General features: G+C 45.0%; 1 protein-coding gene across 1 annotated transcript; it reads left to right on the forward strand.

Moving 5' to 3' along the window:
- Positions 1–11,442: 11,442 nt before the first annotated feature.
- gbx2 (gastrulation brain homeobox 2) lies at positions 11,443–13,148 on the forward strand. The gene is made up of 2 exons (XM_034182271.1): positions 11,443–11,912; positions 12,610–13,148. Exons 1-2 carry the CDS (start codon positions 11,489–11,491, stop codon positions 13,146–13,148), a joined length of 963 nt encoding a protein of 320 aa, XP_034038162.1. The 5' UTR covers positions 11,443–11,488.
- Positions 13,149–14,023: the final 875 nt, after the last annotated feature.

The following is a 14,023-nucleotide window of genomic DNA, read 5'->3' on the forward strand; positions in this document are numbered from 1 at the left end:
CCAGAAAATGCGTCGTCAGAAAACACATGGCCAGAGAAAACATGGCCAGAGAATGAGCAGCCAGAGAACGAACAGCCAGAGAACGAGCTGTCAGAGAACAAACAGCTGTAGAATGAGCTGCCAGAAAATGTGCGGCCAGACAATGAATAGCCAGAGAACGAGCTGCCAGAGAACGTACGGCCAGAGAACAAGCGGCCAGAGAACGGGCGGCCAGAGAACGGGTGGCCAGAGAATGAGCGGCCAGAGAACGAGCTGCCAGAGAACAAGCAGCCAGAGAACGGGCGGCGAAAGAATGGGTGGCCAGAGAATGAGCGGCCAGAGAATGGGCAGCCAGAGAACGAGCTGCCAGAGAACAAGCGGCCAGAAAACGGGTGGTCAAAGAAAGGGTGGCCAGAGAACTGCCGGCCAGAGAACGAGTGGTCAGAGAACGAACAGCTAGAGAATGAGCTGCCAGAAAATGTGCGGCCAGACAATGAGTGGCCAGAAAATGAATAGCCAGAGAAGGAACTGCCAGAGAATCAGCTGCAGAGAACGAGCTGCCAGAGAACGTATGGCCAGAGAACAAGTGGCCAGAGAACGTGCAGCCAGAGAACAAGTGGCCAGAGAACGGGTGGCCAAAAAACGAGCGGCCAGAGAATGAGTTGCCAGAGAACGAGCGGCCAGAAAACGTGCGGCCAGAGACCAAGTGGCCAGAGAACGTGCCGCCAAAGAACGGGTGGCCAGAGAATGAGAGGCCAGAGAACAAGCTGCCAGAGAATGTGCGGCCAGAGAACAAGTGGCCAGAGAATGGCCGGCGAAAGAACGGGTGGCCAGAGAATGAGTGGCTGGAGAACGAACAGCTAGAGAATGAGCTGCCAGAGAACGTGCGGGCAGACAGTGAGCGGCCAGAGAACGCATCAGCAAAATTCATTGTGTCATCACAAGATCAACGCCACATGCTAACAACCTAGGTCTTGATAGTGGCTGTGCAAACAAATGCTTCAAACTGATAGTCTGTTTAATATTCAGATTCTTCAGAAATTTTAACAAATTACTTTTTAATTTTGTATTAAATCCAGAGGGTCGTGAAGAAAATTGATCCATGTGAAAATGATGCAGAAAAAGGTAACAAATTGTGATTTTAGGATTCGATGAGAAGATTAAATGATGGTTTCTGCAGTGTTCTGATCAATAATCACCTCGTTTGCTGCCAGAAGATACTTAAGAAAGTCAATCCCCATCAGGCCTCCTCCCTCATTGGACCAGCCATCTTCAGGGCGCCCTCAGCGGCCAATCAATGGTGTCCCTCACAGCTCTGATTATCACACACCGATTGATGCTCTGAATGTTCATTGATCTGACTTCCTGTTCACTGCAGCTTTTCTTCCTTTTACAGTCACAAAGATGAACCAATTACAGCGTTCAAACTGCAGACGGTGAAAGTTACCGACAGATTATCCAGAGTTTATCCTCCACAGAGAAAAGTGTCCTTTGAATTTAAATGAGGTCAACTGGCTCCAGTCATTAAAAAAACAAGAATCACATGACCATCTTTAGAAGGTTTTTTTTTGTCTGTCGTCTTGTTTTCTGACAGAATTCCACAAAAACAAAGCAGGAAAAACAAAAGATCAAAAGGTCGACGACCTGAACCCGGACCGGAACACATTTATCTGCTGACGAGGAAACAACAATGATCTGCTGCCCAAATACTTTGGTCCCTGAACATCAACATAATGATGCTGTAAATAAAGATCAATAAACAGAATCAAGGTCCAGATCCGTTTGGAATCCAGACACTGAAACGGTTACGTGGCTTTTCCTGCCACAACCCGCACACAGCAGCTCTCGTTTTCTCTTTCTCACACACACACACACACACACACACACACACACACACACACACACACACACACACACACACACACACACACACACACACACACAGACCAGCTCTCGTTTTCTTTCTCACACACACACACACACACACACACACACACACACACACACACACACACACACACACACACACACACACACACACACAGATGAAGAGATAAGTGACATAATATTGACCCCCCCACCTCCCCATGTTGAAGGTTTTTGGTTTTAATTTATTTTTTAACCTCCACCTCAGTAAATGCTGCGCAGACATTCGGACATGCACACGCCACGTGTTGCAGAGTCTCACCTCCTGTTCGACCACACATCCCCGCCTCCCCCTCACCTCAGTAATGGATGATGGCGCTGCACGCAGGAAAGGTTTAATTAAATCATAGTCCAATCATAATCCATGTTGTTAATTAAACTGGATAATTTATAAGCACAAAAGAGGGTATTTATTAGCTGTGGTGGCGTGCACGCCCTCGTGCATGCCGTCCTCCAACCTTTTACTATCGACGGCCCACGTGATTGATAACGAGCCGCAGAGAGCAGCACTATTTGTCTAATGGCCGCGCAATTAAAGGCGCGTGGAAACGACCTGCGCCTCATTTCACGCTAATCTATGGAATTTTGATTGAATTTGTCAGCGCTAATTGAAAAATACTGCGATTTAATGTCTGCAGATCAGCACCGCGTTAATGAGATCCTGGACCCGTGACCCCCCCCCCCCCCCAGCGCCCCACAGGAGTGGGGCGAGCGCGTGCACAGCCTCGACTCTGCTGGGGCAGGGGGAGGGGCTTCAGCTAGCTGGGGTCAGAGGTCAGCTGCATCACTGCTGGCAGCCAGAACTGATGAGGGAGTCGTTACCGGATCATTAGAACCGAGTCTGTGACGTCACCACGTGTCCAAAAGACGATCTGTGGAGGACATCCAGGACATCTCACTGTGGTCATGGAGACCATCTGAAAATATACAACATCAGGCTTCAAAATCATTTATGTGTGTGTGTGTGTGTGTTTCACATCAGTCACATAGCTGAATTTGTTTGTTTATAAAAGCTGCAGTAACACTGAGGTGCCACTAGAGAGCATCAGCATCAATTAAGCCATTTTCAAAAATTTTAATTCTTAGTTGTTTTAAACCCAAAAGGCAGAATGAGCTCATGTTGTCAAAATATGTCGTGTTACAACTGTCACAGCAGCAGCCAGCTACATGCTAACTAATAATGTTAACACAAGGAACCTAGAGCTAACGAACAATGTTAGCATGAGGAGATTAGAGCTAACTAACAATGATAGCAAAAGGAGCCTAGAGCTAACAAACAATGTTAGCAAGAAAGAGCCTAGAGCTAACTAACAATGTCAGGATGAGGAGATTAGAGCTAACAAACAATGTTAACAAATAGAGTCGAGAGCTAACGAACAATGTTAGCAAGAGGAGATTATAGCTAACAAACAATGTTAGCACAAGGAGATTAGAGCTAACTAACAATATTAGTAAAAGGAGCCTAGAGCTAACAAACAATGTTAGCAAGAGGAGATTACAGCTAACTAACAATGTTAGCAAAAGGAGCCTAGAGCTAACAAACAATGTTAGCAAGAGGAGATTAGAGCTAACGAACAATGTTAGCACAAGGAGATTAGAGCTAACTAACAATGTTAGCACAAGGAGATTAGAGCTAACTAACAATGTTAGCAAAAGGAGCCTAGAGCTAACAAAATGTTATCAAGAGGAGATTAGAACTAAGGAACAATGTTAGCAAAAGGAGCCTAGAGCTAACAAACAATGTTACCACAAGGAGATTAGAGCTAACTAACAATATTAGTAAAAGGAGCCTAGAGCTAACAAACAATGTTACCACAAGGAGATTAGCGCTAACTAACAATGATAGCAAAAGAAGCCTAGAGCTAACAAACAATGTTAGCAAGAAAGAGCCTAGAGCTAACTAACAATGGCAGGATGAGGAGATTAGAGCTAACAAACAATGTTAGCAAATGGAGTCGAGAGCTAATGAACAATGTTAGCAAGAGGAGATTAGAGCTAACAAACAATGTTAGCACAAGGAGATTAGAGCTAACTAACAATGTTAGTAAAAGGAGCGTAGAGCTAACAAACAATGTTAGCAAGAGGAGATTACAGCTAACTAACAATGTTAGCAAAAGGAGCCTAGAGCTAACAAACAATGTTAGCAAGTGGAGATTAGAGCTAACGAACAGTGTTAGCACAAGGAGATTAGAGCTAACTAACAATGTTAGCAAAAGGAGCCTAGAGCTAACAAACAATGTTAGCAAGAGGAGATTAGAGCTAATTAACAATGTTAGCATGAGGAGCCTAGAGCTAATTAACAATGTTAGCATGAGGAGCCTAGAGCTAACGGAAAATGTCAGTAAGAGGAGCCTATAGCTAATTAACAATGTTAGCACAAGGAGCCTAGATTTAATGAACACTGTGAGCCTGAGGAGTCTACAGCTAACGAACAATGTTAGCAAAAGGAGCCTAGAGCTAACTAACAATGTTAGCATGAGGAGCCTAGAGCTAACGAGCAATGTTAGCACAAGGAGTCTAGAGCTAATGAACAATGTTACCAATAGGAGTCTAGAGCTAACTAACAATGTTAGCAATTCCACGGTTGTACATAATTCTCATTTTACATTTTACTCTTTGTCCACATTTTATTTTATCCATCCATCCATCCATTTTCTTCTGCTTTATCCGGAGTCGGGTTGCGGGGGCAGCAGCTCAAGCAAAGCCGCCCAGACCTCCCGATCCACACACACCTCCCCCAGCTCCTCCGGGGGAACCCCAAGGCGTTCCCAAGCCAGCCGAGAGATGTAGTCCCTCCAGCGTGTCCTGGGTCTTCCCCGGGGCCTCCTCCCAATGGGACGTGCCCGGAACACCTCTCCAGCGAGGCGTCCAGGGGGCATCCGGAAAAGATGCCTGAGCCACCTCAACTGACTCCTTTTGACGTGGAGGCACTCGACTCCGAGCTCCTCCCGAGTGACCGAGCTCCTCACCCTATCTCTAAGGGAGCGCCCAGCCACCCTTCGAAGGAAACTCATCTCGGCCACTTGTACTCGTGATCTCGTTCTTTCGGTTATGAGCCAAATCTCATGACCATAGGTGAGGATCGGAACGTAGATCGATCGGTAAATCGAGAGCTTTGCCCCCCTACTCAGCTCTCTCTTCACCACGACGGTCCGATACAGCGACCGCATCACTGCAGATGCTGCACCGATCCGTCTATCGATCTCACGCTCCATCCATCCCTCACTCGTGAACAAGACCCCGAGATACTTAAACTCCTCCACTTGAGGCAAGGGCACTCCACCGACCTGAAGAGGGCAAAGCACCGTTTTCTGGTCGAGAACCATGGCCTCGGATTTGGAGGTGCTGCTCTTCATCCCGGATGCTTCACACTCGGCTGCAAACCGCCCCAGTGCACGCTGAAGGTCCTGATTTGACAAAGCCAATAGAACCACATCATCCGCAAACAACAGAGACGAGATTCTGTGATTCCCAAACCAGACCCCTCTACACCCTGGCTGCGCCTAGAAATTCTGTCCATAAAAATAATGAACAGAACCGGCGACAAAGGGCAGCCCTGGCGGAGGCCAACGTGCACTGGAAACAGGTTTGACTTACTACCGGCAATGCGAACCAAGCTCCTGCTGCGGTCGTACAGGGACCGGATAGCCCTTAGCAAAGGACCCTGGACCACATACTCCAGGAGCACTCCCCACGGGGTGCCCCGAGGGATACGGTCGAACGCCTTCTCCAGATCCACAAAACACGTGGACTGGTTGGGCAAACTCCCATGAACCCTCGAGCACCCGATGGAGCGTGTAGAGCTGGTCCAGTGTGCCACGACCAGGACGAAAACCACACTGCTCCTCCTGAATCCGAGGTTCAACCATCGGTCGAATTCTCCTCTCCAGTACTCTGGAATAGACCTTACCGGGGAGGCTGAGGAGTGTGATCCCCCTATAGTTGGAACACACCCTCCGGTCCCCCTTCTTAAACAGAGGGACCCCCTCTAGCTGCCACCTTATCATGGTGGGGGAGTTTGCGTACCCGGGTGATCCTAGGAGCTATGTTGTCGGGGGCTTTGTGCTCCCTGTAGGGTCTCCCAAGGCAAACAGGGCCTAGGTGATGGGTCAGACTAAGGGCAGTTCAGAACCTCCATGACCAGTAAACAATCAAGGACCGAGACGTTGCCCGGTATGGCGGAGCCAGGGTCCCACCCTGGAGCCAGGCCTGGGGTTGGGGCTCGCGTGCGAGTGCATGATGGTTGGGCCTTAGCCCATGGGGCCCGGCCAGGCTCAGCCCGAAAGAGCGACGTGGGCCCGCCCTCCTGTGGGTTCACCACCTGCAGAGGGGGCCATGGGTGTCAGGTGCAGAGAGGATTGGGTGGCGGTCAAGGGCGGGTGGTCCGGCGGCCCGGTCCATGCTCACAGCCCCTGGCTGTTGGGACGTGGAATGTCACCTCGCTAGGGGGGAAGGAGCCTGAGCTTGTGCGGGAGGTTGAGAGATACCGACCAGAGATAGTCGGGCTCACCTCCACGCACAGCTTGGGCTCTGGTACCCAACTCCTGGAGAGGGGCTGGACGCTTCATTTTATTTTAGTTGTACATATATTTAAATAATTTATTCTGTTAAATTTCATTATCTTTTTTTTTGCCTAACAATTACTCACACCTCAGAAAAGCACCTTTGGAGTTGCACTCAAATCTCATTGCAATGTAAACTGCAATGACAATAAAGGTGATTCTGATTCAATGTTAGCAAAAGGACATTAGAGCTAACAATGATAGCACAAGCAGTCTAGAACTATTGAACAATGATAACATAAGGAGCCTAGAGCTAACTAACAATGTTAGCAAGAGGAGCCTAGAGCCAACTAATAATGTTAGCATGAGGAGCCTAGAGCTAACAAACTGTGTTAGCATGAGGAGTCTAGAGCTAGTGAACAATGTGAGCCTGAGGAGTCTAGAGCTAACGAACAATGTTAGCAAGAAGAGCCTAGAGCTAACTAACAATGTTAGCAAAAGGAGCCTAGAGCTAACTAACAATGTTAGCATGAGGAGCGTAGAGCTAACGAGCAATGTTAGCATGAGCAGCCTGAAACTAACAATGTTAGCCAAAAGAGCCTAGAGCTAATTAACAATGTTAGCACAAGAAGCCCAGTGCTAACCAACAATGTTAGCAAGAGGAGCCTAGAGATAAATGTTAACACAAGGAGCCTAGAGCAAACAAACAATGTTAGCACAAGGAGCTTAGACCTAACTAACAATGTTAGCACAAGGAGCCTAGTGCTAACTAACAATGCTAACAAGAGGAGCCTAGAGCTAACTAATAATTTTAGCATGAGGAGCCTAGAGCTAACAAACTATGTTAGCACAAGGAGTCTAGAGCTAATGAACAATGTGAGCATGAGGAGCCTAGAGCTAATGAACAATGTTACCAATAGGATCCTAGAGCTAACTAACAATGTTAGCAAAAGGAGCCTAGAGTTAACTAACAATGTTAGCATGAGGAGCCTAGAGCTAATGAGCAATGTTAGCATGAGCAGCCTAGAACTAACACTGTTAGCCAAAAAAGCCTAGAGCTAACTAACAATGTTAGCACAAGAAGCCCAGTGCTAACCAACAATGTTAGCAAGAGGAGCCTAGAGCTAATGAGCAATGTTAGCATGAGCAGCCTACAACTAACACTGTTAGCACAAAGAGCCTAGACCTAACTAACAATGTTAGCACAAGGAGCCTAGTGCTAACTAATAATGCTAACAATGTTAACAAGAGGAGCCTAGAGCCAACTAATAAGGTTAGCATGAGGAGCCTAGAGCTAACAAACTATGTTAGCATGAGGAGTCTAGAGCTAATGAACAATGTGAGCCTGAGGAGTCTACAGCTAATGAACAATGTTAGCAAAAGGAGCCTAGAGCTAACTAACAATGTTAGCATGCGGAGCCTAGAGCTAACGAGCAATGTTAGCACAAGGAGTCTAGAGCTAATGAACAATGTGAGCATGAGGAGCCTAGAGCTAATGAACAATGTTACCAATAGGAGTCTAGAGCTAACTAACAATGTTAGCAAAAGGAGCCTAGAGCTAACTAACAATGTTAGCATGAGGCGCCTAGAGCTAACGAGCAATGTTAGCACAAGCAGCATAGAACTAACTAGCAATGTTAGTAAAAAGAGCCTAGAGCTAATGAACAATGTTAGCACAAGAAGCTTAGCGCTAACCAACAATGTTAGCAAGAGGAGCCTTGAGCTACATGGTAACATGAGGAGCCTAGAGCGAACAAACAATGTTAGTACAAGGAGCCTAGCACTAAGAATGATAACAAGAGGAGCCTAGAGCTCACTAATCATGTTAGCACAAGGAACCTAGAGCTAACTAAGAATATTAGCAAAAAGAGCCTAGAGCTAATAAGCTATGTTATTGTGAGGAGTTGAGAGCTAATGAACAATGTTAGCATGAGGAGCCTAGCGATAACTAGCAATGTCAGCAAAAGGAGCCTAAAGCTAACTAACAATGTTAGCACAATGACTAAAAGCTAACAATGTTAGCAAAAGGAACCTAGAACTAACACTGTTAGCATGAGGATCTTAGAGCTAATGAACAATGTTACCAAGAGAAGCCTAGAGCTAACTAACAATATTAGCAAAAAGAGCCTAGCGCTAACTAAAATGTTAGCATGAGAAGCCTAGAGCTAACGAACAATGTGAGCACAAGAAGCTTAGCGCTAACCAACAATGTTAGCAAGAGGTGCCTAGAGCTAAATATTAACACGAGGAGCCTAGAGCGAACAAACAATGTTAGCAGAAGGAGCATAGACCTAACTAACAATGTTAGCACAATTACTAAAAGCTAACAATGTCACCAAAAGGAACCTAGAACACTGTTAGCATGAAGATCTTTGAGCTAACAAATAATGTTAGCACGAGGAGCCCAGAGCTAACTAACAATGTCAGCACCAGAATCTTAGAGCTAACTAACAATGTTAGCATGAGGAGCCTAGAGCTAAATAATGATGTTAGCACGGGGTGCCTAGGCCTAAATTAGTATAGAAAGTCTTGCAAACTCAAATAAATTGGTTATAGTTTACCTTACATACGTGGATTAGCTACACGAAGTTGGTGCTTCTCGTTCAATGGGCGTGTCCGGGGCGTGGCCAGCTCGTGGTTATTTGCCATTAATGTCTTTAAACTCGACTGATTAATGGAACCAAATTTTGTTATTTTGTTTTATTTTAATTTGTTTTAGTCCTATGTTTCTTTATGGCTAGTTAGCATGCTCATGTCTCTGTAAGACGTCTTTAAATCACTTCTGAAGTTTAAATCTGGTTACAAAAACAACAGTTTAGATTTAGAAATGTTTATTTATGGTTAAATTTTACAAAACATACGAGAAAAATGTGTTAAATTGACAAAAACAAGATCGCAGCCCTCTTTCCGCCATCTTGGATTTAAGTGACTGATAGCTGATGTTGCTCTGCCTTTTCACTCTGATTGGCTGTCACCATGTGATGTCATGTATTTTGGCTCTGCTAACGTGACATAAAGAACAGCGACCTGTTGTTAAACTATTTACATCACTTAAGAAGATTTAATGCAAAGCAATGCAACATAATACAACACAATGTAATGCAACTTAACACAATGTAACGCAACGTAATGTAACATAACACAAGATAACATAACACAACAACATAACATAACGCAACGTAACACAATGCAAGATAACATAACACAACTTAACGTAACATAACACAATATAGCGCAATGCAACATAACACAACTCAACGTAACATAACGCAATGTAGCGCAATGTAAGATAACGTAACACAACATAATGTAATATAACACAGTGTAGTGCAATGCATCATAACACAACTCAACGTAACATAACGCAATGTAACACAATGCAAGATAACGTAACACAATGTAATGTAACATAACACAATATAGCGCAATGCAACATAATGCAACTCAACGTAACATAACGCAATGTAACACAATGCAAGATAACGTAACACAACATAATGTAATATAACAGTGTAGTGCAATGCAACATAACACAACTCAACGTAACATAACGCAATGTAGCATAATGCAAGATAACGTAACACAACGTAATGTAACATAACACAATGTCGTGCAATGCAACATAACGCAACTCGATGTAACATAACGCAATGTAGCGTAATGCAAGATAACGTAACACAACATAATGTAATATAACACAGTGTAGTGCAATGCATCATAACACAACTCAATGTAACATAACGCAATGTAACACAATGCAAGATAACGTAACACAATGTAATGTAACATAACACAATATAGCGCAATGCAACATAATGCAACTCAACGTAACATAACGCAATGTAACACAATGCAAGATAACGTAACACAACATAATGTAATATAACAGTGTAGTGCAATGCATCATAACACAACTCAACGTAACATAACGCAATGTAACACAATGCAAGATAACATAACACAATGTAATGTAACATAACACAATATAGCGCAATGCAACATAATGCAACTCAACGTAACATAACGCAATGTAACACAATGCAAGATAACGTAACACAACATAATGTAATATAACAGTGTAGTGCAATGCAACATAACACAACTCAACGTAACATAACGCAATGTAGCGTAATGCAAGATAGCGTAATGCAAGATAACGTAACACAACGTAATGTAACATAACACAAAGTCGTGCAATTCAACATAACGCAACTCGATGTAACATAACGCAATGTAGCGTAATGCAAGATAACGTAACACAATGTAATGTAACATAACACAATATAGCGCAATGCAACATAATGCAACTCAACGTAACATAACGCAATGTAACACAATGCAAGATAACGTAACACAACATAATGTAATATAACAGTGTAGTGCAATGCAACATAACACAACTCAACATAACATAACGCAATGTAGCGTAATGCAAGATAACGTAACACAACGTAATGTAACATAACACAATGTCGAGCAATGCAACATAACGCAACTCGATGTAACATAACACAATGTAACGCAATGCAAGATAACGTAATGCCACGTAATGTAACATAACACAATATAGTGCAATGCAACATAACGTAACTCAGCGTAACCTAACGCAGCGTAACTTAATGCAATGTAATGTGACATAACGTGTTTGATGCCAAATCAGCAACTTTGTTGGATTTCGTCCACTTTTGGTTTTATATTTTTTACATCTTTAAGTTTTGGATGGATGTTGATTTCTTTGATTTGTTTGATTATAAACGTTTATGTGTTTTGTGTTTGATCAGGTGACACTTTGTGGAAGCGCTAGTGTGACGTCACCGCAGGGAGCCAATCAGGCGTCAGAGGGCGCGGAGGGGGGCGGCGCTCGTGCAGAGAGAGGAGCGCAATTTAAATCCACTTCCACGAGCGGCTTCGCTGACACCACGCGCGCGCGCGGCCTGAGTGCGGGTCCGGGTCCGTGGGATCACAGCTCCAGACGGTGAATTTATTTATCGGTGATTGGCTGATTGATTGATCTGGTTGCAGTGACGCACTGATGGATTGGTGCCGTTGATCCGGATTAACGGAACCTCCTGTCCGGTCCTATGAGCGCCGCCTCCGCTCCGTCCTTCATGGTGATGCAGCGGCCGCTCGGAAGCAGCACCGCCTTCAGCATCGACTCCCTGATCGGGGGCCCACCGCCGCCCAGCCCGGGACACTTCGTCTACACCGGATACCCCATGTTCATGCCGTACCGGTCCGTGGTCCTGCAGCCGCCGCCGCCGCCGCCGCCTCCGGCCCTGCAGCACCCGCAGCTCCCGGGCCTGCAGAGCGGCTTCTGCTCGGGCCTCGCGCTAACCTCCACCCTGATGGCGGCTCTGCCCGGAGGCTTCTCCCCGAACCAGCAGCACCCGGAGGCGGCCCGGAAGTTCGGCTCGCCGCCGCTGCACGCGGACGACAGCAAGAGTTCGTTGGCGGGTAAAGAGTCCGCAGGACTGCAGGGATTCCACGAGTCCGACAGCAGCACGGGTAGGACGCGACCCGAACCCGGGGACTCGGGGTTAAAAAAAATAAAAAATAAAATAATAATAATAATAAATCAGACTTCAGTTAATCCGAGATTAAAAAAATAAATAAATAAAATGATCAGATGAAAAAATTAAAAGGCTCGAAAACAAAAGGAGTTCAAGTTTCATTGACATTAATTAGTTATTTCTGAACATTTTTGAAGGTTTGAGACAAAAAAAAAACAAATTAAAAAATGTGTCGCTTCTGAAAGTTGATTTTTAAAAACAACAACAAAAAACGAAATGTTTCAGTTTGAAGAATAAACAATGATCTTTTCGCAAAACAGAAACGACGCTTCACGTTTTTAATTTCTTTCCTTTTTTGGGACATTTTGCTTGTACAGAAAAAAAAAACCTTTTTGTCGTCAACATTTGAGATAAAACTTGACTTTCGCGTTTTTCGTGCTTCATGCGTAATTTGCGCGGAAAAGTCGTGCGCTGCGCGTTCTGCTCCAAAGTGATCCTGTTCCAGCACACGCACGCGCGCAGAGTTTGGGCGTCTTAAACTTGATTTAAAGTGATTTAAATGCGTCCTCTGCGCACGCGGACACGTGGGCCGCTTGGTGCGTGACGACGCGTAAAAACCACAGCGGTTCTGCTCAAACAGCTTTCATAGTTTTTCGTTCTGCTTTTTCTCATTCTCTTTCCTTTCCCCGCAGTGCGCGTGCACGCTAAAGATGACCCACGAGAGGACGAGCTCGCGCGGAGGGACGACGCCTTCTCCATGGACAGCGACCTGGACTACAGCTCGGACGACAACCTGACCTCCGCGGGCCACAAAGAGGACGGCGACGGCGGCCTGCTGGACGACGGCCCACTGCTCCACGGATCTGGGTCCGGCGGCGGAACCGGATCGTGCGGCGGAAGCGGCGCGGGGAGCGGCGGGAAGAACCGGCGGCGGCGGACGGCGTTCACGAGCGAGCAGCTCTTGGAGCTGGAGAAGGAGTTCCACTGCAAGAAGTACCTGTCCCTCACCGAGCGCTCCCAGATCGCGCACGCGCTCAAGCTCAGCGAGGTGCAGGTCAAGATCTGGTTCCAGAACCGGCGCGCCAAGTGGAAACGGGTCAAAGCCGGAAACGTCAACAACAAGTCCGGGGAGCCGTCCCGGAACCCCAAAATAGTGGTTCCCATTCCGGTGCACGTGAGCCGGTTCGCCATCAGGAGTCAGCACCAACAGCTGGAGCAGAACCGACCGTAGGAGACGGAGAGCAGCAGCGGAGAGTCCGGAAGAGGACGCAGAGACGGGTTTTAATAAAAAACAAAACAAAACTAAAATAAACATTTTAATTAGTGAAAAAGTTTCACAACTCAAAAACATCAATAAATTTAAAACAAACAAAACTAAAAAAAAAAAAACAATCACAAAATGACAAACGATTTAATCCTCAATTATCAGGATTTTAAAAAATTTCCCAGATATCTTACAGATTTAATTTATTTTATAAACGACCGTTTTAATATTTCGGCGTTTCGGACAAACTGAACATTAAAACACAATTGATGATTTTTATTTAGCTTAATCATTTGATCCAGGCAAACCTTAAAATGTCCAGATTTTGTGTATAATAATGACGTCATCTGAATCTCACGGTCAGTCGGTTCATTTAACGCTGGAATAATAATAAATGACATTAAATTCAAAATCAAATTATTTTCTCACGTCATTCAAGGATTTTGGCATCTGCATTAAAGTGAAAACATTTATATGTAATTATTTTTGAAACTGAAACATTTGAGTGAATTTATCAAAAGGGGGGTGATCAAAATCTGAAATGTGTGTTTTCATTTTCTGATTTTTACTTTGTCAAATTAAATATAAAGACGATGATTAAACAATAAATAAATAATTGTTCGGGGCAGCCACAAATTGACATGTCAGAAAATACTGAGATTCAGCGGGTCGGTCATTAAACGGTCGCGGGTTTGATTCCTGGTTGTGACTCTGTGTCCTTGAGCAAACACAGTCCCCCCCCCCCCCCCCCCCCAATGAACGGAGAAAGATCATCAAATATCAGAAAACCTTCAAATGTCCAGTTTGTCCGTAAACATCTTCAAATGAAAATCTGAAAATCT

The sequence above is a fragment of the Thalassophryne amazonica genome, chromosome 1 (assembly GCF_902500255.1).
Source record: "Thalassophryne amazonica chromosome 1, fThaAma1.1, whole genome shotgun sequence".
In the NCBI taxonomy this organism is placed as follows: domain Eukaryota; kingdom Metazoa; phylum Chordata; class Actinopteri; order Batrachoidiformes; family Batrachoididae; genus Thalassophryne; species Thalassophryne amazonica.